Source organism: Muntiacus reevesi, chromosome 1 (genome assembly GCF_963930625.1).
Source record: "Muntiacus reevesi chromosome 1, mMunRee1.1, whole genome shotgun sequence".
NCBI lineage: Eukaryota > Metazoa > Chordata > Mammalia > Artiodactyla > Cervidae > Muntiacus > Muntiacus reevesi.
Genome location: NC_089249.1, coordinates 170,385,650 through 170,411,184, shown reverse-complemented (window position 1 = coordinate 170,411,184; position 25,535 = coordinate 170,385,650). Strand labels below are relative to the sequence as shown.

The following is a 25,535-nucleotide window of genomic DNA, read 5'->3' as shown; positions in this document are numbered from 1 at the left end:
TGACCACTTCCTGGTGGTTCCTCTTTGCACCATCTGCTTTCCACCCCATCCCTCGTTGCCTCAGTCCACTTCTCTTAATTTCTCACCTGGGGCGTGTCATCAAGCAAAAACTATTCCCCTGCCCCTCCCCTGGACTCCGTACTCTGCAAATCAGTGTGAGATGGCTAGAAACAAGCATCTGATCATTAGTGTGCCCTGCTCATTGATTCTTCCATGGCTCCCCATAATCCACAGATGAAAACCCTAACTCCTTGGCATGGCAGAACCTTTGCCTACCGCCTCCCACCCTGGCTTCATCTTTGTCCATCTTCGACCTTGAGATGTAAATACCATAAAAAGGAGCCACCTGCAGAGAGGTAAAATAACCAGGATGACAAGTGAGGGCTCTGAAGTCAGAGAGTCCTGGGTCTGTATCCTGGCCCTGACACCAAGGAGCAGACCTTGGGTACCTTTCCTATCCTCCCCGAGCCTTAGGTTTGTCATCTGTAATATGGAAATGGTAATAATAAGAGCCACTTTGCAGCATTGTTTTGAGGATTAAATGAGTGTATGTATATAAGACAACTGTCAAAACGTCCAGCACGTGGCACATGACCAGTAACCAGGAGGTGTTTCCTCAAGGTCATTACTGGCTGTTGCTGGCAGATTCCAGCTGGCTCTCACAAGGCTCTAAGTTGGTACCTGCTGTCCGCTCCTCCTTAATGAACACCCCCTGCTTGTCCGTCAGACAAAGAATCTTCTTTCAGTGTCAGCTCAAGTGCTTCCCACTTGGGGATGTGCCCTTGAATCATTCAGGCAGACTTAGCTTACTCTCTAGCTCTCTCTCTCTCTCTGTCACTCCCAACCCCCTTGGACAATTTATTTATTTCTTCATTTTGAAGAACAGAAGTTCAATGTGGCAGGAAGTGAGGATGAAAAGAGATGAGCCTGGAGAGATGGTCTGAGGAGACCATGAGGAGTCCAGATCAGCTCCTAAAAACCAGAAACCCCATCCCTTCTGCTCTTTGTATCTTCAGAAGCAAGCACAGTGCCTTAGGCATCCTGAGGGCTCCAGACCCATTGTTCAACCAGCATAGGCTCCTGACAGGTGACCAGGACACTTTTGGTGCTTTAGACGACCCCTGGGCACGCCTGGATCTCATGGATTTCCTTGGAGCCACATCCTACTCTGCTTTTCTACTGATGATGGGAAGGTCACAAGCACAGGCAGCGTGCACCTGTATGTGTGTCTCTGGAAATCTGTGCACTGTTCTCTGCACACAATTTTCACGAATGGGATGGAGGTGTGGGTGGATGTGGTGGGTGACATTCATCCCTCCCATCTCCTCCCTCCATCACACTGTTATAGGTGTGTTCACAGGCTGAAGGAAGTTGGGAAACAGGGGTGAATATGGTAAATATGGGTGAAGATAAAGAATATACAGGTTACCCATACTATTTGTATCAGCCCCAAACTGGAGCTTGCCATCTGCAAAAACCCATATATTCAAAGAATATATTTCAATTGGCAGATTGTTTAGTTGAGTTGCTAAGTCATTTCTGACTCTTTGTGATCCCATGGACTGTAGCCCACCAGGCTCCTCTGTTTATGGGATTTCCCAGGGAAGAATACTGGAGTGGGTGGCCATTTCCTCCTCCAGGGGATCTTCCTGACCCAGGGATAGAACCCACGTCTCCTGCATTGGCAGGCAGATTCTTTATGGGGGGGCCACCAGCGAAGCCCCTGCTGGCAGATTACTTCCTGCCGAGTTTTAACTGGGCAATATCCTCTGCTGTTTACCACCCCTAGCAAACCTCTGGGTCCTGGTGACTGAGGAAGCTTTAAAGGTGTCATGCAAACTCAGTGAGCATCTTGGGACCATGCTTGATGTCATTCCTTGTCGAAACTGGAAAGTCTGGGCCTTTGAACTTATGGGGATAAAGCAAGAAGAGGGAGAGGTCCTGAAAGTTACAGACCTGGGGCTGAAAATGGCCACGTGCTTGGCACTCTGGATGGAGGAAAGGTGGGGTCCAGAAAGGAGCAGAGTCAAGAGGCTGGGCTGTCGCCCTCGGCTTCCTTTCAAGCTCAGCTCCAATGCCATCTCTTGCAGGGGCTCCCCGATGCCCCCGCCAGCGTTCAGTTCTGGAGAAGGGGATGAAGGCATCACCTGCAGAGGGCTAGACTTGACCACCTTCTCCCTGCTTGCTCTCACACTTTATTCTGCAGAGGTGTGAGCTTGAACACTAGGCATGTGTCTGCTAAATTAGCCTGTTTTCCCTTGGGGATGTCAGATCAACTCCTTTCCATCCTACAAGCAAGTTTTAGTTTCAGACACCAGCTCCTCCAGGGAGCCTTCCCTGATGCCCTTGAGTAATATTAGTGGCCCCTTCCTTGTTACGCCCCATTTCCTCTGACTCTAGTGAAGACTGTGACTCGGGTGAAGGCATAGCTTGTCTTGTCACCCTTGTATCTCCTTGCAGTCTGAACAGTGTCTGTAACATAACAGGGGCCTAGACAATGCTGAATGCACAGGTGACCTTATTTCCAACGTGAGTACCCTGGACTATTTGGCATCCTTCCTACATGATCGCTACTGCCCTGATCCTCCTTATCTCCAGGGTCAAGGTCCTAGCTCCTTCCACCTCTGGGCCAGTCTCCTAGATTCCCCATGAGGCCGCCAGATTTCAGGCTCCAAGTCAGGAAGCAAGGAGACTCCCAGATTGATGCTAAAACTTGTTAGCAAGTTGTATGTAATTTTATAATGTTTCTGGTAAGTGCTAATTGCCTGTTCCTTAAATATTTCTTGTTCTGCTGGGAAGCAGAGCAATTGCAACTGTGAATGCACTCCCTACAGCTGGCTGCCCTCATGGAGGGGGCCTGAGTTTCTAAGATTTGAGGATGTGGATATTGATGGAATTGGAGGCCCCTCCCCCACTCCAACCTGGGATTGTGACAAACAGAACAAGAAGAATTTCTGGGAAATAAATCCCTCAACTTTTTCCACCCAGGGGCTTGAACTTTTAATGGGAGGGGACGGTGATACTGTGGTACCACCTGCCTACCCGAAGGAAGCTTCTCTCTACCTCAACTGGGGCACAAGGGGTATTGATGCTGATGGGGTCAGGTATGCCTAGGAGAGGTTTCCGGCCTCAAATGCCTCATGCCACCTGTGGGAACATTTGTATCCCTGCCAACCTCCCATTCCTGAGCCAAGGTGTCCTCTCCTGTATGGAATTTCCTAAGAGTTGGGACAAAAGGAGGCTAAGATGGGGGTGGACGTAATGCTGAAGCTCTGGGCCATGAGTCTAGGTTGGAGGGAGAGCTGCAGGACTATGGAGCCAGGGGAGGGAGCAGACTTTTAAACTGAGTGTTTCCTAAATGCTAGGCCCTTTGCTGGTGGTGCAGTGGTAAAGAATCTGCCTGCCAACGCAGAAGGTGCAAGAGATGAGGGTTCGTTCGATCCCAGAGTCAGGAAGATCCCCTGGAGTAGGAAATGGCAACCCACTCTAGTGTTCTCGGCTGGAAAATTCCATGAGCAGAGGAGCCTGGCAGGTTATAGTCCAAAGGGATCACAAAGAATAGGACTTGACTGGGCTACTGTGCGCACACACACACACACATCACAGGCCCTATGCTGGGGGCATCACTGTATGGAATTCTCTCAAGATTCCTATGAGAAGAATGCTTATTAGTCCTTCTCCACAGATGAGAAAGCTCAGGCTCAGGGACGCTGAGGGATTGGCTGAAGATCACACACACGGCCAGTGGCAGAACTCGATTGTAGATTGGGTTTGTCTGTCCCCAGGGCCTATGGGGACAGTGGGGAATGTGGGCTCTTGGCACCTGAGTGCTGGGAGGTGGTAAAGCAGGCGAAAGGGGATCGAGAGAGTATAGAGGAAGGGTGCCTGACTGTGCCAGGCCCCGGGCTAGGCCCTGTAGGACCAGATTCATTAATAAACTGTCATCTGCCTAGAATGGGCTTTGATAGGAGCCAGCATTTGGCTTGGAATGATCATCAAAGAGGTCCTTGGATGCCATGTGAATGACTGTGCTTTATCCTGAAAGCAATGAGAAGTTGTCATCTGGGACTTCCCTGGCAGTCCACTGTTTAAGAATCTGTCTTGCAACACAGGGGATGTGGGTTTGACCCTTGGTCAGGAAACTAAGATCCTACATGCCATGGGGCACCTAAGCTCGTGTGCCACAACTACAGAATCCTCAAAGTGCGACGAAAAATTCTAATTATGCAACGAAGATCCCGTGTGCAGCAACTAAGACCTGATGGAGTCAAATAAGTAAATAAATATTTTTTTTAAAAGGGTTTTGTTTTTTTTTAATGTAGCAGGAACCATGCCAGATTTGGATTCTAGGAAGATCACTGGGCTGCATGAGGCAGAAGGCTGGGGTGGAGGGAGAGGTGATGAAGGCCTCAGTCACATCAGTGACAGAGGGAGAGCTGACAGAATCTGGGGACCGAGTCAGAGACGGCAGAAGGAGGAAGTGGAAGGGAGGCCGCGTGATGGCGCGGGTAGTGGCGCTGGGTATGGAGACAGGGGAGACGGGGGCGCAGGGGTGGGCATGGAGATGGACAGCTTGGCTTTGGATGGTGTTAATGGACTGAAAACTCGTGTCTCCCCAAATTCATATATTGTTCTAATCCCTCAGTGAGGCTGTATTTGGAGATGGGGCCTCTAAGGACATACGAAAGGTTAAACAAGGTCATAGGGTGGGGCCCTGATCTGACAGGATTAGTGTCCTTATGAGAAGAGACAGCAGAGAACTTGCATTCTTCTTCCCCATCCATGTGCACATATCCAGGAAAGGCCTTCTGAGGACACAGTGAGAAGGAGTCACCTGCAAGCCAGAAAGACATCTGGCAGCCCTCTGAAGCCAGCCCGGACCAGAAACTGCATCACTTGGTACCCTGACCGTGAACTTCAGCCTTCAGAATCGTGAGAAAATAAAGTTCTGGTATTTAGGCTACCCAGTCTTTGGGATTTTGTTATGGCAGCAGAACAGACCTAAGCCAGATGTGATGGGCTCGAGATATCCAAGGGGGAAGCTGTGTAAGGTGTCACAGGTAGACTGATGTCTATTGGGGAGCAGATTTGAAAGTCCCCAGGGTTCAGGCTAGGTTGAAGCCATGGGAGTAGATGTGATCAATGGTGGAAAGTTCTAGAAAGAGGATGAAAGCTGAGGGCCTGAGAGGTGCCTGCCCTGAGAGAACCATGCAGGAGCTGAGAGGGACCAGCCAGGGAAGAGAGGACCCAGGAAGTGGCAGGGAGAGAAGCCCAGAACAGACGGGCAGGGTCCAGTCACATCGGGGCCCCAGGGAACTCAGCCACCCACTTCCACAAAGAAGGCATTGACTCATCACGAAGGCGTGAGACCCTCAAACACAAGGTCAAAGGTGGAAGGACAAGAAGGGAAAGGCAGGCCCATCCCAACATGTAACCCTTCCTGGGTTCTTCTTCCTGCTGGACAAGGGGCCAACTCTTTCTGAAACCTTGATTGAGACCCTTGGAGACAAGGTCTGCCTTCTGCCACTTCTGCCTCCATAAGCTTCACCATGGCCACCGTGAACGACTTCCTTTCCCAGCCAGCCTAGGGAGTGAGGGGGAGGCAGGGACCTAGGACCAGGGCTATCCGAGGAAGCCCGGGACACCTGGGGGACAGGCAGAGAGACTCGTGTCCCTGCAGAAGAGGATGTACCCCAGAGTGGAGGACAGTGGTCATCAGGGACTTTCTTGGCCCCCAGGGCACAGCACCTCTGTGCTCCCGGCAATGTGCCAGGAGCCTTTTGTTATCTCATTTCATAACACTGCACAACAGTGTGATACGGTCAACATTATTGCCTCCATTTCACCAGTGGGGAACCTGAGGCTCAGAGAGACTGTATGACTTGCCTAAGGTCATACATCTGGGGCTGTGCTGGGATTCAGCAGATCGGGTCCAAGTCCAGAGTCTGTTCTATCTTCACGGAACCTGCTGCCTCTGCACCCAGAACCGAGGTAGCCCCTGTGAGTTAGTGAGGTCTCTAGATGCCCAAACTCTCTTCTTTCTTCCTACTTTGTCACAGTTCTGAGAAGTCCTCTGGCCCACACTTATTTCGTGACCAGCGGTCACATAGCAATATGTTTTTAGGTCAAGTCTATGTGCCCCTATTGTAACTTCAGCCCCCAGCTTCATACAGGTCATATATCAATCAATACTGAGTGAAATGGACAAGTGACCTCATCCAATCTCTAGTAACAAGGAACCCAGGCTCACGATATGTGGCCCACTTGATTAGGGCAGAACTTTGGCTTCCATAAAGATTTTATAAGGAATTGCAATTCTGCAACTTTGGAGGGCTCCTGGTATAAGAGGAAAATCATGGACTTTGAAGTCGGAGAGACCGGGGTCGAATCTCAACTCTGCCAGGTCCCACACTTCTGTATGACCCTGGGCAGGTCACTTACCCTCTGAGTCTCCAATTCCTCTTCTATAAAAGAGCAGCCATCATCACAGAGTTGCAATTATGGAATGAGATGGAGTGGTACTTTTCAAGCTAGTGCTTAGCCACAAATCCCCTCTTAAATGAGGGCTTACAGGAGGAGAGGGGGAGATGGAGGCAGGGTCAGGGTCCTCCCTGCTGGACATCCCCATCCCTATAAGTGAGTGGTCCCCAAGGGATCTCAAGTCTTTACGTGACACTGTTTGTGCAATGAACATTCAATGAGACAATGGATGTTCAGTTTCTGGTATATCATAGGCTCTCCACAAATGATGGGTCCCCTTCTTTTAAAATGAAATCACACCAAATGAGCCCAATTCCCCTTTCCCACATAACAACCCTTCAAATATTTGTACACAGCTCTCAAGTCTCCCCTGAGTCCACTTGTCTCTGAAAAAGCATTCAGGGGGCTGTTAACCTTTCTCACTGGATTTGACTTGAAGTCCTCTCCTTATCCATCTCAACCTGGGATCTCCACACCTCTGCCCAATTCTCTGATACCTGATCAGAATAGAATAAAGCGTCACTCACTACCTGGGAAAAATTCTGGCAGCCAATTTTTGAACATTCAAACAGGGCTTGAAATTTCTCCCCATTTCATCTTATCCTGGTACTTTAGCCAACTGCTTCACCCTGTTGAGCTCTTTCTGCCTGCTGTTTGCTGACTGTAGCGACCACCATCCATCTCAAACTCATGTGACTTTGATCTTATTCAAGCCATGAATAAGATATGAAAAGATCTGGGAATACGGTAGAAAGATTTGGGAAGATGGATGGCACAGAATCATTCTTCCCCACTTTTGGTAACTGCTAAACATCTATGCAACTGTTGAAATGGGGAAACCTAGAAACTTTGAGTCTAAATCCACTCCCATGTCCAAAGAAGTGAGTGGCAGAGCTTGGGCCTGAATCAAGGTCTCTTGATTTCTTGCCTGGGGCTCTTTCCTGCATATATATAACTTTATGTGCCAGAAGAGCACATTCATTTAACTACCTCTGTACTTACTCACTTCAGTTCAGTTCAGTCGGTCAGTCGTGTCTGACTCTTTGCGACTGCATGAACTGCAGCACGCCAGACCTCCCTGTCCATCACCAACTCCCGCAGTCCACCCAAACCCAAGTCCATCGAGTCGGTAATGTCATCCAACCATCTCATCCTCTGTCGTCCCCTTCTCCCCCTGCCCTCAGTCTTTCCCAGCATTAAGGTCTTTTCCAATGAGTCAGCTCTTCGCATGAGGTGGCCAAAGTATTGGAGTTTCAGCTTCAGCATCAGTCCTTCCAATGAACACCCAGGACTGATCTCCTTCAGGATGGACTGGTTGGATCTCCTTGCAGTCCAAGGGACTCTCAAGAGTCTTCTCCAACACCACAGTTCAGAAGCATCAATTCTTCTGCTCTCAGCTTTCTTTATAGTCCAACTCTCACATCCATACATGACCCTTGGAAAAACCATAGCCTTGACTAGATGAACCTTTGTTGGACGCACTCACTAGTTAACTTGCTCATCACCTTATAATTTGCAGCACTGTCCCCAATGGCCTGTTATTATCTCCATTTCACAGATGAAGAAACAGAGCCCTGGAGAGGCTGGAAAGGGACAGAATCAGGATTTGAACTCAGCACATGTCACCCAGTTCTCTTCTGCTGGTCTGTCTCACTCAGAGGTGTGCTTCCTATTCTGAGGACAGTTCCTCTATCATCCCGACCCCAGTGGGCATCAAGGTGTGAAAGTGTTCTTGCAGGAAATAAGGAGTAGCCTCCTGTTATGGGTTGAATCGTGTTCTCCAGAAAAGATGTGTAGAATCCTCACCCCCTGGCCCCTGTGTATGTGACCTTCCTTGGAGATAGGGTCTTTGCAGAAGTAATCAAGTTAAGATGGTGAGTCTGATGTATGTCTGATGTCCCATGGGAAGAGCAGAGAGACACACAGAGACGTGCAACACGAGGGGCAGAGATTAGAATGATGCAGCTACAAGCTAAGGATCGCCGGCCACCACCGGAAGCCAGGAAGAAGCAAGGAAGGGGTCTACCCAGAATCTCATGGGGAGCATGGCCCTCCTGACACCTTGAGTTCAGACTTCTGGCCTCTAGAATTGTGACAGAATAAACTTCTGCTGTTGAAACCACCCAGTTGGTGGTGGTTTGTTAGGGCAGCCTTTAGGAGATGAGTACAGTCCGTGTGTACCCGTTTGGGTCACAGAGGCCAGGTCCTGGTCTGCGGGAGGTGTGAGGCAGCCTGAGTGCAGTGACAGACCTTTGGAGCTGCTCCCCCTACAGGGACCTGTGTGGGCGTCTCATGCGGCTCAGCGGCTAAAGAATCTGCCTGCAATGCAATGCAGGGGATGTGGGTTTGATCCATGGGTTGGGAAGATGCCCTGGAGAAGGGCATGGCAACCCACTTCAGTATTCTTGCCTGGAGAATCCCAAGGACAGAGGAGCCTGGCAGGCTCTGGTCCATGGGCTGGCAAAGAATTGAACACGACTGAGGCAACTTAGCATGCATGCACACACGCAGCATGTGCAGGGTCCCATGGAGAACGACACCATCTCTGAATGAGGTGCGGAAGGATGCCCCTCTCCCCTACAGCTGCCTCCTTCTGGTAGCCCCCTCGTCATTTTAGACTGACAACTCACTGTCTTGATAAAGCCTTTCCTGATACCCCAGAAAGGATGACCAGCCTTTCTCTATGCTCCCACTGGCTCTGCAGGCGATGATTACCTTGCTTTAATAATAGCTTATTTGTACAGGAAGCTCAGCTTGGTGCTCTGTGATGACCTAGGGGGTAGGATGGGGGTGGGGTGGGAGGGAGGTCCAAGAGGTAGGGTATATATGTATGCTTATGGCTGATTCACTTCACTGTACAGCAGAAACTAACACAATATTGTAAGGCAACTATACTGCAAAAAAAAAAAAAAAAGATAGGTCATTTGTTTTTTCCTCTGACCATGCAGGTCCTTTACAGTGAAGGTCTAGATCTGCTGCATCTGTTCCCCAAGTGCTAGTCTAGGGTCGGATACCTAACAAGGCCTTCCAAAAGACTTGGGGGTGTTGTGATAGGGATCTTGTTGTGGGGATCTGCGTTGGCAGTCATCTGCCATCAGGAGGTTTGGCTGTATACAAAGATGAATGATGGTGACAATATCGCTTGGAGCCCAGATTGCTGTTCCCTTAGTGCCTGTTCCCACCAAGAGATGAAGGTCACCCTCGTCTGCACCCTCCTCAGGTCACCAGTGGTGTGTGTCTGGCCCTAGCCCTGTGCATACAGTCACTCATCACCATGACAGCCAAATAGGGTAGCTTGGGAAGCTACTGTCTGCAGTCCAAAGATTTCAAAGGGTAAGCAAGGCTCAGAAAATTTATGAGGACTTGCAAAGGTCTACACAGGCCAGGTATGAATCAGGGGTGGAACTGATGTGTGTGCCTGGTGCTGGGAGCCAGCACTTTAAGTGACTGGCCCCAGATAATCCTCAAAACAGCCAAGGAGACCCACTGGACCAAGGAGAAGGCTGGGGCTCAGAGAAGTTGAATAACAAGTCTAAGGAGAGGAACCTAGTACAGAGCAGAGCCAGGATTCGAACCCAGGGTTTGCTGACTTAAAGCAGACCCCAAGTGTCTGACTCATTGGCTCCCCCACGGCAGTCAGTTACCTTCATAAGAAGCCTTGAAGCCCAAGGAGCTGCCACTGCCATCTGTCTGGAAGAGGAGCCACATTTGATGGTTGGTGCTGACGATGAGATCTGGGACCGACGTACCTGTCAGGCTGTCGGGAGAGAGACATTTAGAGGTGTGAACCCACCGTGGAACCCCAACAGAAAGACTGTGTCACGGATGGCATCTAAAGGCACATTGATGAGCCAGGGTCACTCGGGCGAATCCTGGGTCCCGGTGCTGCTGGCACTGAGCCCGGCAGCACGTGCCTACGTGGTGGGAGACGCAGGACCGCTCCCCTCTGCACAGGCCAAGCTGCTTCTGCACCGCGACTCCCCTCCCCAGACCCCTGGGCTCAGGGGAGAGATCTGCGTCCTCACTTGCGTAGGGAGGGATGGCTGGAGCCAGGTCCAGTTGAGGGGAGTGTCTACACTCCCGCAACCTCCCATCTTTTGTGTCAACGGGACTGCAGGGAAGATACAGACAGAAACCCATTTTCCCAGCCAGAACCCAGCCACTCCTTTTAATGAGGCATGTCTTCCCACTCCAGCATGAGAAAGTGAGGCTTTAAGGGCAGCCCCCACCATGGGCAACACTGCTTCCAAAAAAGCAAGCTTAGACATGGAGAGGAGTCTGATTCAACTCGCATTCACCAGGCACCTACCCAAGCCAGACCATTTCCCTTCCATTATGTCATTTAGTGTCCCCACAGCCCAGCGAGGTAGGAGTTGTGTTACCCCCATCGTACAGATGAGAAGATGGAGGTACAAAATGGGCAGTGGCTTTCCCAAGGTCAGCCTACTGGAGAGCGGCAGGGTCAGAGTCCGCTGCGTAGGCTGGGGTACCCGGGAGAAACCTGACTTCCTTCTTCTGCTAAGACCAGACAAATCTTCAGCACAGATGGGGTGTGAGGGGCTGGGGAGGGGTGGTTGGATTAACGAACTCTAATCTCTGCTCCACCCTGGGGTCTCAAAGCTTGAGAGGGGCTGAGCTGGTTGTAGAGAAATGATCAGTACAACATGAATGCCGTTGGGATGGAGCAGGGATAGACTGCCTGGGATACACTAGCTTGGCCCATGTGACATCCCTGGCCTGGGGACCCGACCCTGACATTCTGCAATGATGGGGACCCTGACATTCTGCAATGAGTAAGGAATGACCCCAGGATGGTGGTGAGTAAGGGAGAAGATAGGCTTCTGCTTTTCTTTTGTGTGACCCAATGATGACAACAAAGGAATCATTTTGCATTGTTTCCCTGAAGCTTTTTAAAAAAATTTATTTATTTTAATTGGAGGACAATCACTTCACAACACTATGATGGCCCCTGCCACACGTCATTCCTGAAGTTTTGAACTTGACATTGGCCTAAAGAGATCTGAGGGTGGTGGGGGAGTCCCTGGGCTGCTACAGAACTTGTTGGGATCTCATTCAAGCTAGACTGGTCCAGAGACCTGGGTACATGCCGTGGATCTGTCATTCATTTGCTGTGGGACCTTGGGCAAGTGGCTGAGCCTCTCTGAGCTTTTTCACCCCATATAAATGAGGGGTTGAATTGTATGATCCCCCAGTCTTTTCAGCTCTGCTCTTCTAAGGTTTTCTCTGTGACAAAGCACACTGAGGCATGAAGGAGACAGAGTGGGATCCTGGCCTCTTGGGTACATTGAGCTGGTGTACCACACAGGTCAGCACACCAGGGCAGGTGAGCGATGGGGACGCAGAGAAGAGGGGCGGCGTTGAGTGTGATGGGTAAACCATGTGACAACCTGATGGGGCCACAGAGTACCCAGATATCTGACCAAACATAATTCTGGGTGTTCCTGGATGAGATTAGCATTTAAAGTGGAACTCAGTAAAGCAGATTGCCCTCCCCAGTGATGGTGGACCTCATCCAATCAGTTGAAGACCTGAATAGAACAAAAAGGTGGACTCTCTCCCAAGTGGAAGAGAATGCTTCCTGCCTGCCTGCCTTTCAGCTAGGACAGTGTCTGTTTCCACCCTGTCCTTGAACTGAACCTCAGCTTTTCCTGGGTCTTGAGCCTGCTGGCCTTTGCTCTAGAACGCCATCATCAGCTCTCCTGTGTCTCCAGCTTGCTGACTCAGCCTGCAGGTCTTGGGGCTTGTCAGTTCCCATTATCATATAATAAATCCTTTTCTTCATAAGTATATCCTATTGGTTGTTTCTTTGGAGAAGCCTAAATCCTGCTGGTTGTTTCTTCAGAGAAGCCTGACTACTACAGTGGAGAGTAGGCAGTGGGGAGGTTGCCCTTCAGGCTGACATCCCATTCCTTTCTCTCAAGAGATCCCAAATCCCAGCCGTGTCACCTAACATGCCAGGGGACCTCATTCAACTGCGCTAATAGGATCTTTCCTGGTAGATGTGGGGAAGGTATGAGAAGCACCCAGGACAGAAGAGTTTCTGGACAAGCCAGCTATTACAGAATGTCCATTTCTTGCTCAGCATTATGACCAGAGGGTGTTGGCTGGGAGGGTGTATGGTAACAGCATGGGATGCTATCCTTGACCAGAATCAAAAGATATGAACTCAACTGTTAGTTCTGCCACCAACCACCTTTGTACCCCCTGGGCCTCAGTTTCTCCACCTGCTAAATGGGATAATAACACCTTCCTCACAGGGCTCCTGTGGGAATTAAATGAGATAACTGATGTGTCTGGGCACACAGTAGTCACCGAATGTATGTGAAATCTCCCCTCCTTCTTGGCAGGGGAGGTGGACAAGGTCATGTCTGTCTGTCTGTCGGACTCTGGGTCACACACACTGAATAGGAGCATACTCCTGCTTTCAAGTCAGGCTAATCATGGTGGACAGAGAAGCCAAATGGCCCCCAACAGCTGAGACCTGGTGTAATGAAACCCGGGACAGTCCAACATTATCCTTTCCCTTGACTAGACCATGTCATTCTAACCTTTCTGGGCTCAGAATATGTGGTCACTACGTCCATGCGGTCCCAATTCCCGGAAACCATCCTTCTCCCAGACAGTTCTGAGCATGCAGGGAAATTAGTAAAACATTTCCACTGCCTCTGTCTGAAGTCAGGCCACCACAGATGTACATGGCCTTGAGGAAAAACTCCTGGTGGCAGAAACAGCGTCTACATAGATGCACACAGCCAAGTGCAATGCTCCAGGCATACACGCCAAATCTCTATTACCCTGGCTCCCCAAGAGGCTGCTCCTCCTACACACCTCCCCTGATCTTTCCTCATGAGAAGCGCTCTGCTTTCCTTGGTAGGAGAGGAGAGAGATGGAAGGATTGCTGCTGAAAGCAGCAGTGCTGCAGGCCGCCTGTCCTGGCCGTAGCAAGGTGGCAGCGAGTGTGGCAGGAAGACTCAGCAGGCCCATCCCACTGCCCTCAGCCAAGGCACACGTGCTCCTGCCTTGCCCACCACATGCTCCGCATCACTCACATGTAGAGCACCGTTTTCTGGTCCCCGTCCTGCCCGCCGTCCCCGACCGTCAGGGTGTCGTAACCCCTCTCCAGGTCAAACTCCTCGAAGGCCAGCTTGATCACCTGCGGAGGGAGCAGGGATTAGGCAGCAGGCAGGGGCCGCCGGGAGAGCCTTTCTTGGCCTCGAAGACAGCAAGAAGCTCCATGTCCCGATGCTCAGAGCACCGTGACAGCACCCCACGCAAACCTCCATCCTCACCGAGCACTTCCGGGCACCTTCCAGAGTGTGAGCTTTCTCTCTTCTGGGCCACACAGTCTCTGGGGTTCCCTGATGTTTTCCAAAGTGGATCACGGAACATCTGGACAATTCTGGGGGCTGTCATGGCAACCCCAGGCACATCTGGACAACTGTGAGATGATTAGACTGCCTTCACGCTTTCACGCACAGAAATCCCTGTGGAATTGGTGGCAAATTTTCAGGCCACATGTGGAATCCCAGCTACGTGGTCCCTGGGGATCTGCAGAAGTTTCTCTCAGCCTCTCCTGTGCCCGCTTTTCTCCATGCACTTTGTCTATTTGTTGAATAAATGAATGTTCCAGGAAAGGCATTTCGACAAGATTCTTCTCTCTTACTTGGTTTAGTCCTGCCTGCCACAAATATATACTAAAGACCCACCACGTGCCAGCCTAGGAGGCAGGGTTTCAGTGGTCAGTATGACATGATCCCTGCCTTTGGTGAGCGGGCAGAGAGAAAAAAAACTAATAATCACAACCCTACACACCTTACACACCTACACACCCTACACACCAAGTGTGTAGGTGACAGATATTACTTGAAGCCTGCAGCTCACCCAGCCTGCGGTGAGGCGAGGTTGGGAGACTGTTTGTGATGAGGGTGGGGTGGGTCCTGAGAGTTCTGACAGCTCTGGAAGACTGTCAGGTCAAAGGGGGATGCTGGGAGAGGCAGGGGTCAGGTGCAGAAGGCCTGAGCTGTGGCAGAGATGGAACATTCCAGAACAAGCGCTCAGTGTCTATCAGTGCAGATCTGGAAACCGAACACAGTTGCCCACTGCCTCGCTCTGGGGGGGACAATGCAATTGGGCCTTCAGGGCAAGGAGGTGACTCAGGAACATCTAGAACTTGAGAAGGCTGCCTGCAGCCAGGTTCTTATAGGCCCCCCCCTGCCCCAGAGAGCTGCGTTCCTTCTGCGGGAGCGGCGTCAGGAGCGCTGTCCGCAGTGGGTGACGGGGATGCTCAGGTGTTGGAGGAGAACACAGGTCTGGAGGCTTGTGTGGAGACTGACACGGCAGCAGTGGGGCCCGGGGGTGAGGAAGGCTCCAGGCTGCAGGGGCAGTGCGGTGAGCGGTGCAGGAGGGTGATGCAGCCGGAAGAGAGAGTCAGGTCCTGGAGTGCTCGGGGCTTTGTGACTGGTGGATGTGGGCACTGAGGGAGGGGTGGTTTGGGATGACCTGCAGATTCCCCGCTGGGGCAATCGGGGTGGTGGGTGGTGGTGCCGTTCACGAAGACAGGATGCTCAGCGTCGCCTCCCCTAAGCATCTCAGTTGATCCTCTTTCTGTCTGTTTCAGTCTGGTTTCAGTGTGATGAAGATCTCCAGTCTCCCTGTAGGGAGGCTGAAAGTGCTTCTTTGTTTTCTCTTCTGCTAACTCGAGGAGTAAAGAATCCCCATGGGTAGCGTTTCCTATGGCTGTGCAGGCTTCTGTTGTCCAAACCAAATAGCGCAGCAGAGCCTCACCCCAGGGTGCTCTCAGGGTCCCAGGAAGGAACCCTCTGCTGTGCTTGTGTGTGAGCCGGCACTGCCTGTTCTGGGCTCTAGGCACCGGGCCTGGGACCCACAGAGAGGAGCTGCAGACAGGACAGGGAGGACGAGTGACTCTGACTGGGAGGAGGCCACAGGAGGCTTCCCGGAGGACGTGAAGTCCAGGCTAAGTTTGGGAGGTGGGCTGGAGCAGTCCAATACATGGAGAAGGAAGGGAAAGTGATCCAAGCAGAGAGATGCGCAGGCGCGGAGGTGCGGGGTGCAGGACTTGTCCAGAAACTCCGGGTGGATCTGGAGTTGTGCGGCTGAGAGGGAAGCAGAGGGTGGGGACTCGAGACAAGCAGGAGGAGCCGGATGAGGAAGCGCTGCCTGTCGTATCACAGACTCGGGCTCTGTCCTCAAGACAAGGAGGGATCAGGAAGAGACATAAGTAAAGGCGTGGGGTGGGATGTTTGTTTTAGGAGAAACAGCATTGAGGGCTGGTGGAAAACGTCTGGGCTGTACAGTGGTGTGGGTAAAGGAGGATGCGGGCCTGCAGCATGCAGTGGAGGGGGCAGTTAGAAAACAGGGGATGGAGGGACGAGAGGTACTGACCTAGAGAGGAGAGGCTCGAGGGCAGAGGCAGGAGCAGCAGCAGCAACTCTGCCCGGCCCCATCCAAGGGCAGAATGTGGAGATGAGAGGCACTGAAAACCAACTCTGTGACTGTCAGAACTGTACCACAATGAAAAGGACTGTGTTCAGAAGTAGTGAGCACCCCAATCACTGGCGGTAAGTATCACGAGGAGAGGATTCCTGCTTGGGACTCTCAGATAATTTCAACAAAAATACTAGACCCTCCTGATAAAAATCCTTGTTGGCTATATAGACATGTATTCCGGTGAGCAATCTACAGTGAGTGGGGAAGCCTTTGTTATTGTTGTTTAGTTACTCAGTTGTGTCTGACTCTTCTGTGACCCCATGGACTGTAGCCCACCAGACTCCGCTATCCATGGGATTCTCCAGACAAGAATACTGGCGTGAGTTGCCATTTCCTTCTCTATGGGATCTTCCCGACCCAGGGCGCAAACCTGCATCTCCTGCATTGGCAGGTAGATTCTTTTTTTTTTTTTCCTTTTTAATTGGTTCAACTTTCTTTTTTTTTTTCCATTTATTTTTATTCATTAGAGGCTAATTACTTTACAATATTGTAGTGGTTTTTGCTGTACATTGACATGAATCAGCCATGGATTTACATGTGTTCCTTATCCCGATCCCCACTCCCGCCTCCCTCTCCATCCCATCCCTCTGGGTAGCAGGTGGATTCTTTACCACTGAGCCAGGGGGGAAGCCTTTGTCCCTTTAGCTTTCCCACCAAGTAGGCAAGTTCATTTCCCATGTTCCCTGATGCCCAATCATCATTGGATCATCTGCTCAGGCTGGAACTGGCTTCCTATCTCTTACTGTCCCTAGAATGATGTTGCCATTTCCCAGCCTGGTACATAGGGAAGGACCCTTGGCTCCTGCTCCCTGCTGTCATCCCATCATCCTGCCTGTGTAGCATTCTCTCACACCAGCCCATTCATGACCCTGGTTTGCACAGTCCCCTCTCTCACCCCCGGCTCCCCCAGCAACGTCTCCACATCCTTGAGCTCTTGTCCAAGGGCTCCCTGGTTGCCCGTCCTCTCTTCTCCCTGCTGTGCTGTGACTGAGCTCTTTACCTGGTCCTCCACTACGTCGTGAACTTCCTGGAGGGCAGGGGCCAGGTCTCATGGCCTTTGACCTGCCAGAACCTGTCAGTGCGCCAGGCACATGCCAGGCACTCAGACCACGCTGAACGGGAGGATGCTTTCCAAACCTTTCCTGAGCCTCCGGCATGGATGGCTCTCCAGGCTCTTGGATCTCTCATCCGAGGCACCATCTAGAACAAAGGTCGGCAGACTGTTCCTGTCAAGGGCCAGGTAATAAGTGTTTGCACCGGAGCATTTTATACGATGTCTGTTGCAACAAACCCTCTTTGCTGTCGTAGCATGAACACAGCCATGGCTGCATACGTTCAGGCGGCGTGTACAGCCGTGATCCACATACACTGATCTGCATGCCAACGAGTGTGGCGTGTTCCAATAAAGTTTAGTTTACGAAAATAAGCAATACACTATATTTGGCTCAAAGGTGGTAGTTTGCCGATCCCTGCTCTAGGAGATTCTTTGAGATGCTTAATCACAGTTTTTGATCATCTTCTCTTGAGAGATTTCGTTACCACAAGAGCTGACGCCTATAACGTGCTGGACTGTTCTCAGTATTTTACAAACATCAGCTCATGTGAGATTCATGACAGTCATGGCCACCGTGAAGACCTCCATTTTGCTAATGGGAAAGGCCAGGCATGAAGATGTTAGGCAACTCACCTAAGATCCCACAGCTAAGTGGTAGAACTGGGGCTCATTAGGCAGAGGCCAGGCCCTTACCACCCTTCTCTACTGTCTCACAGCATCCCAGGGAGGTCTCAGGTCTGTAAGATGGGGGCCATGACTTATCCGCTCAACCTTCCCTAAGCTCTTTCTCTGAATCCCAGCAGCTCAGCCAACACCTGCTCATAAAATACTCTAAGGCCAGCTGTGCCTTCTGTGGACCCAGGGGGCTGGCCTCCGCAGGGAGGAGTCAGGGTCCTGCCTGTACATTCTCGCCACCATCACCCCTTCCAGGAAGCCCCAGGTCACCAAGCCAGTGCCAAAAAAAGGGAGTATGTGATTACTATGCCCGTGATGGGAAAACATTGTTTTGCAGGCCAGAATCCAGAGCCATAAAATGTTTCACATCACGGAGTAGAGCACCATTGATGTGAGCTGCATTTTAGAGCATCTGACCCCAACGTGGAAGCCGATTACCCCGAGCAGTCAGCGCAAAACACTCAATGCTGAAGCTTTGGGATGGCCCCCTGGTGCACAGTGTGCTGGTGCTTTCGTTTGTTTCCCTCTTCTCTCTGGCCTTTGTTTAAAGACACGATCCTGTAATGATTCATTAACTAACATGCAGATGAGTGAAGCCGGCAAAGTGTACTTCTAAGGCAGGAGAGTGGCAGCACATGAAACAGGCGTGATTAAAGAGGCACGTGTGTGGACAGCTCCGACACCCAATTTGCACCCATTAGATAAATGAATAAAAGAATCTTTTGCTAGGATGTAATTACTGAGCACCTGCCATGTGCCAAGCACCGAGCTAGGCTGCAGCCTGTAAGTTATCTCACTTGTCTGACAATTTGGAGCAGAATCTAAATGCCAAGGGCATGATACAGATGGAAAGTGCTGGAGGATGGCAGAGGAGGGAGAGATGAAAGGCGGCCGCACAGAGGAGGTGGGCGTGCTGGGCCCTGCAGGCAGAGAAGGGTGTGGGCTCCATCCCAGAGATGCTCGGGGAATGAGGGTCAGGGAGGGCAGCTGAGGAGGTGAGGGGAGGACAGCGCAGCCTGGCTGAGTCTGCAGTTGGCTTTTGCCTGGCAGGCAAGAGCAGGTAGCCTGGACTTGCGGGTGAAGATGGGGGGAGGCTGTAACTCAGGAGGGAGGGGCTGGCGGCAGAGAGACCTGGCAGGAGGCTGGTCCAGGGTCCAGCAGCAGCAGGAGGGCTTCCGGGAGCCTGAGCCTGTGTTCACTGCAGGGTGGTGGAGGGAGTCGAGTCCTGGAGACTGCACCCCTTAGGACCTTGCTGCCTTTCCCAAGAACTGTGGCTGATGGGGGTGGGACCACGGAGGGTGCCCACTCTGGGCCTGGAGGACATCCCTTGCTTCCTGAGCATCATCCAGGACCAGCTAAAGACAGGAATCCCCGTGCCCAAGGTTTCAGTGTGGCTGCAGAGGATCTGACAGCTCTTAGACATATCTGGGGAAGCGCCAAGAGATCTAGACTGAGATTGTTTTGTCCAGTGACTGCATTTCTATAATGGCCTCCTAGTGAGGCTCCAGTCTGCTGCCCATCCTTCACTCTGAACCCCAGACTATGTGCCTCACGACCCTTTTAGAGTGAGGGTTGGGTAACCATGGCTCTTGGGCCAAATCAGGCCTGAGGCTTGTTTTGTTTGGCACCTTGAGCTAAGAAGTGCTCTTACGTTTAAAGGGTTAAAAAATAAGTAAAGCACTACAAAGAAAGATGTGCAACAAAAACCTCACATAGTCCTCAAATTCTAAGATATTTATAATCTAACTCTTTGCAGAAAGTTTGTTGACCTCTGACCCAGAGCAGTGGTTTTCCAACTGCATTCTCAGGAACCCCAGGGTTCCATAACGATGCTAAAGGGGCACAAACAAAGGTGGGAAAAGACCAGAATGGTCTGGATCTTGCTCCAACCAAGGCAGTTCCTTTGGATCGAGTTCATGGTTGGGATTCTGTGACAAACACAGATAATGGTTCACTCACTGTCCCTCCCACTGCTTACCATTCTTAATAGAATGCTGGCTGTTGAAATGTGGCAATGGACCTGGCTAAGCGCAGAGCTAAGGATAGGGAAGTGACAGGATTCTGGGCAATGGGACATGAGCTGAGGAGTCCTCAGGGCACTTTCCCACTTTTCTCCTTGCTTTCCTGGAATACAGATGTGAGGATAGAGGTGGAGCAGCCTTCTTGTGATCATGAGGATAGGAGCCAAGAAAGGCAGAGGGGAAAATAGGAGGTGCTCAAGACACCTGAGAAAACTGCTAAATCAGCCCTGGAGTCTTCACTTCTGGACTCCTGCAATGTGGGGAAAATAATCTGTGTTCTGTATAAGCTTTTGCAGAGCTTCTGCCACTCACAGCCAATCATAACCTAATGACTGTGGGTTCTGAAGAAAGGCTTTCATTACCATAGAAAAATTCATCAGCTCTTGACCCTCAGGATAAAGTTCAGTTTCTTGGCATGGAAACCCTAGACTTTTCATGACCTACTCTTGGCCCTTCCCACCTAGTCAGAGCCCCTCTCAATCCTCTGCTCCAGGCCTGCTTCCCTATTCCTCCTCAGAGCACTGGCTCCTGAGGGGTGACCTTGGCTTCCCCAACCCTCTGCCTTGGGTTCCTAATGCCCTGGGGCAGCCTGACTATTAGCTCCAAGAAAGGAAGGGAATTCCCTTTCTCTGGGCATGGACTGCATGGTGACTCCTGCAGGGGTCTTGCTGAAGGCCCAGGGCAGGGCTGGAGAACTGGTTCTTGGCGGGGGAAGAGGGGAGGCTGGTGGAAGGGCTGGCCTGAATCCTCGAGAATTCAAGCAGAAGAGGTATTCAACATCTTTGAGAAATGCTTTTGAGGCGTTTGGGTAAAAAAGCCCAAGGGCAAAGACTGAGAAGGTTCAGAGGTTCTGGAACTTTGGTCAGTACCTCAAATTGAATTTTGGTGGCTCTGAGAATAGTAAACCCTTTCATGCATTCATTCACTCGTTGGTTGATGGATTTATTCGACTGTTAATATGCCCTTGCCAAGTGCTGGGCTTTGAAGAAGCAACAGAGCCAAGACAAACATGAATACCACCCCGAGATCTCACAGTCTAGAAGAGGAGACACATGGGTACATGGGGAGCACAGCACAGGGAGATGAGTGCTGAAGTCAGGGCAACATGGGGATGTGGCAGATGTGAGGGGCACAAAAACCCATCTGGAGGAGGGAGCAGGCTTTGTCTTCAAAGAGGAAGGCTCGTGGGAACCCACAGCCAGCTGCAGGGGAAGGGGGATGCCAAAATATGCTTGGAAGAGAGGACAACTGTGAAAAAGAAAGGGATCTGGGTGAGGACTTGGAGGAGGCCCTGAACGGGTCCCTCTAGAACCGCCCATTCATGAGGAATGAGTTGCAGGGGCGCTTAGGGAAAACCTCTCTGATCACCAGCCAGCGTCTTGCATGGGGCCCAGCACAGAACACATAAGAGTAAATGTTTGCTGAATGAATAAGTGAGTGAACAGATGGGCCAGCACAGGGGTTCCTGACATTTGCACGAGAGAGTGATGGCTGCCCGGAGAGTTCTTTCAGAGGGAAGAGTGACACGGCTAATCCCCAAGGAGTGAATCATCGAAACACTGTTCTCTTCCACTTTGAAGTTCATGAAACGCACTTTCCTTTCCCTGTCCCTCCCACCTTGCTCGATCTCTCCTGCCTGCCTTTTACTTCTTTTTTGGCACAGGTGGATTAATGTCCTGATCAAACGCAGCGAGGATCGTACGCAAACTGCCTCACATGGCCTGATTTCATACCGAGAAGTTGTGAAAGGAAGGCAGATGCATGCAGGTGGGGCGCACTGACTCAGGTCTGGGTTTCAGTTCCGACCATGAAAATTTCATCAGCCACGTCCTTTCAGGGGCTAAGCTGAAAGGTCCTAACAGGAGGAGGCTCTGGGGCCCAGTGTGGGTGGGGCCAAACCTGAGGAGCTACCCGACCCAGGGACAGGTCTCCTCCAGCACTTCGTAATGTATCTGAACACCTGCGGCACTCCTCCTCTGTACCGGGTGCGGTGCTAACTGTGGGAGAGAGAGACAAATGCCGCCCCTGCTTTTGGGGCTCTCCTGAACTATGGGAGGAAGAGATTCTAAACCCAGTGCAACGTCATATGCACAAAACAGAAGAGGCTGATGAAGTGCTGGAGGAACAGAGGCAGGACTAAAACCTGGTGGCGTTAGGAAGGCTTCTCTGCAGAGCGGAAATCTGAGCTGTGTCTCAAAGGGGGACAGGAATTTGCTTGGAGGAGAAGGGCAGATACACTGGGATAGGATTTGCTGGACAGAGGTCTTAAAGGGCCAGCTGTGTCTATGAACCAGGAGCTCAGTGTGGCTGAAGCCAGGATTGCCTGGCGAGAGGTGGGCAGGAGGGCCCTGTGTGCTTTGCTGGGGTCAAAAGGGGTTGTTTTTTATCATATAAGCTGAGCTGGTCAAAACCACAAGGATGCTCTTTAAAAGTGCAAGTTCCAGATTGTCATCTCACCTCCACTAGTCAGATCTTTGAGGAAAGGATTTTGGAATTTATGTCTTTAAGTTCTCTCCAGGTATTTCTGATGATTGATCAAATTTGGGAAATATTGTGGGCAGAATGACTACAAACACTAAGATAGCTCAACTGGCCGAGGCAGGACTCCCGTTTCTCCAGATCATCCCAGTCCAAGGGAGAAGGTGGAGCTGGGCAACCAGCAGAGCAGGCCAGCCTCACTTGCTCTGAGCTGCCATTCCTCATTTCCCTGAATCTGCTCAACTTCTGGGAGGATGGATGGGGTGGTGTCCATTGTTTATTCTTAGTTCCCCGAGGAGAGACATACCCTTCACTGGCCTCTGCAATGGGACCATCAGTTCTTGTTCCCACAGCGTAGAGCTGCTCAGCCCACTGCACTCAGTCGAGGCTGGCATCGTGACATAGGTTCTCGGCCATTCCCACTCCAGGTCACGGTTGGACCTTGTTTGGACCTTCTATTTGCCCTTGGAGGCCCTAGTCACCGGAACATTCCCAGCTCCCTCTTAAGCTCAAAGGAGATGAAATGTCCACACATACACACGGTGCCAGGGATGTGTAATCATTCCCTGATTATAAGGAGACCAAAGGGACATGTGTCATACTAAGTTAACCTTAAAAATGCATCCCAGTATACAGTAGGTGCAGACAAATACTGCTTGATTCCATTTATGCGAGGTGCCTAGAATAGCCAAATTCATAGAATCAGAAAGTACACGGGTAGATACCAGGGGCCAGGGGTGGAGGGTGAGGAGGGGGAGTTGGAATGTAGAGTTTAATGGGGCCAGAGTTTCAGTTTAGGATAGTGAAAAATTTGGGAGTTGGATGATGGTAAGAGATGTACAACCATGTGAATGTATTTACTGCATTGAACTGTAGAATATGATTAAATAATAATAAAATAAATATGATTAAATAGTATGTTTTATACTGTGTGACTTTTGCCACACACACACACAAATTTTTTTAGAAGAGACATATGTCCTTTTCTATAGACACATATTCTACAGGCAAAACTCTCAGCCCCTTTTCACGACAGTATTTTTCTTCATCTGCTTCTTGTGAAAGGAGCTGCTGCATGCTCAGTCCAATCTGCTTCTCATTCACTCCAGACCCTTCACTCCCCATCCTCTTTCTCCTACCTCGTCACTCTCTTCCTCTGTGCTTCCTTTGTTCTCAGTCTACAACCGTACTCAAAATTCCAATCTCCTAAACAACAAACATCCTAAATAGCCCAAAGCTTTCTGTTCACCCAACCTCCCTCACGTGCCCTTTCTCCTTCCCTCCCTTCACCACAAAGTTCTCAAAGGGTTGTCTGCAGGCCTGGCCTCTATAGCAACCTGCTCCCCATCCACACACTCCCCACCCACTTCTTCTCAGTTCAGTTCAGTCGCTCAGTCGTGTCTGACTCTTTGAGACCCCATGGACTGCAGCACGCCAGGCCTCCCTGTCCATCACCAACTCCCAGAACTTACTCAAACTCATGTCCATTGAGTTGGTGGTGCCATCCAACCATCTCATCCTCTGTCATCCCCTTCTCCTCCCGCCTTCAATCTTTCCCAGCATCATGGTCTTCTCCAATGAGTCAGTTCTTCGCATCAGGTGGCCAAAGTATTGGAGTTTCAGTTTCAGCATCAGTCCTTCCACTGAATATTCAGGACTGATTTCCTTTAGGATTGACCAGTTGGATCTCCTTGCAGTCCAAGGGACTCTCAAGAGTCTTCTCCAACACCACAGTTCAAAAGCATCAATTCTTTGGCGCTCAGCTTTCTTTACAGTCCAACTCTCACATCCATACATGACTACTGGAAAAACCATAGCTTTGACTAGACGGACCTTTGCTGGCAAAGTAATGTCTCTGCTTTTTAATATGCTTCCCCACAAAGCGCCACCGAAAGATCTTCTTCCAAGGCCAAAGCCAACAGTCTCTTTCCAGTCCTTTTCCGACAAGATATTTTTCAGCATCACCACTATCAGACATATCCTGGTTGGAAACTTCTTGCTTTTGCAACTTGATTCTCCTATCAACGGCTCTTTCTCTGCTTCTTTCACTGGATCTCCGTCATCTGTAAGGATTGTGTTGCCAGACCCATTCTGAATATTTTCAATCTCTTTGCTCTTTCCAAGAAGCGTTGTTCATTCCTTATGCTTGTTCCCAACTGTGCGCCGATGCAATGACACCCACATCTCTCTCCTGAACCCAGATTTATTCACTTTACAACCAGTGTATCCAAATGTCATTGAATGAAACACAGGCACTTCAGATGTACCATGTTTTCCTCTTGACTGCTGTTCCTCCTCTTGTATTTCCTTTGAAAGCCTCCCATTAGTCCAAATCAGAAAACACGGAGTTGTCGTCTATTTGGTCATTGAATAAACGTTTACTGAGTGTCTCCTGTATGCCAGACTCTATGGTGGTCACTTGGGACACAGTGGTGAATGAGACCTTCCTTCTCCCTCCATCACACATCCAATCAGCCACCAAGTCCCATCTCATTCCCTAATGAGTGTGAAAGTCACTCTGTCATGTCTGACTCTTTGCGACCCCATGGAGTATATAGTCCATGGAATTCTCCAGGCCAGAATACTGGAGTGGGTAGCCTTTCCCTTCTCCAGGGGAATCTTTCCAACCCAGGGATTGAACCCAGGTCTCCCGCATTGCAGGTGGATTCTTTACCAGCTGAGTCACAAGGGAAGCCCTCATTCCCTAAATTCCTCTTAAATCTCTCTCCCCCTCCATGTTTCCTAAGTCTTGGTTGATGACCCTGTTTTTCTTACTTGGGTAACTGCTTCAGCCTCCTAACTGGTCTCACTCCCTTTAATATCCCTCTCTAATATCTCCACTGCTACCAGAGTAATCTTTCAAAAATTCTTTCAGCTATTGCTGTGGTATAGAAGAAAGAGTGGCCCTCATCCTTCTCAAGACTTATACCAGTGCTGCAAGTCCCAACCCCTCCCACTGACTCTGAGACCATGTTCCATCCAATGGCATAGCACAGTTACTTAAGTTCATGGGCAATGGACCCAGAAAGATGGGCTTTAAAGCCCAATGCTGCCACTTAATACTAATTATATGCTGTGACCAAGTTTCCTAACTTGTCCATGATTCAGGTTTTACATCCATCAAATGGGTATTTTAAATTTTAATTTTTTTTGTGCTATGAAGCGAATGAAATAAAGTCATTTACACAAAAGGCCTAGCTCAGTTCTTGGCACATAACAGGCATAGAATAAGAGATAGCTAATACTGTTATCAAAAATATCCTAACACTTCTACTTTTAGAAATCTGTTTCAGAATAAA

The 25,535-nt window shown here is 50.4% G+C and overlaps 1 protein-coding gene across 1 annotated transcript in view; it reads right to left on the bottom strand.

Moving 5' to 3' along the window:
* Positions 1 to 25,535, bottom strand: part of CSMD2 (CUB and Sushi multiple domains 2) — a 677,437-nt gene that overhangs the window by 279,948 nt on the left and 371,954 nt on the right. The window contains exons 11-12 of the mRNA XM_065930495.1: positions 13,551 to 13,654; positions 10,125 to 10,237 (exon numbers count right to left, since the gene is read on the bottom strand). Of these exons, the coding sequence (XP_065786567.1) occupies positions 10,125 to 10,237; positions 13,551 to 13,654 (217 nt within the window). The remainder of the gene's footprint in view (positions 1 to 10,124; positions 10,238 to 13,550; positions 13,655 to 25,535) is intronic.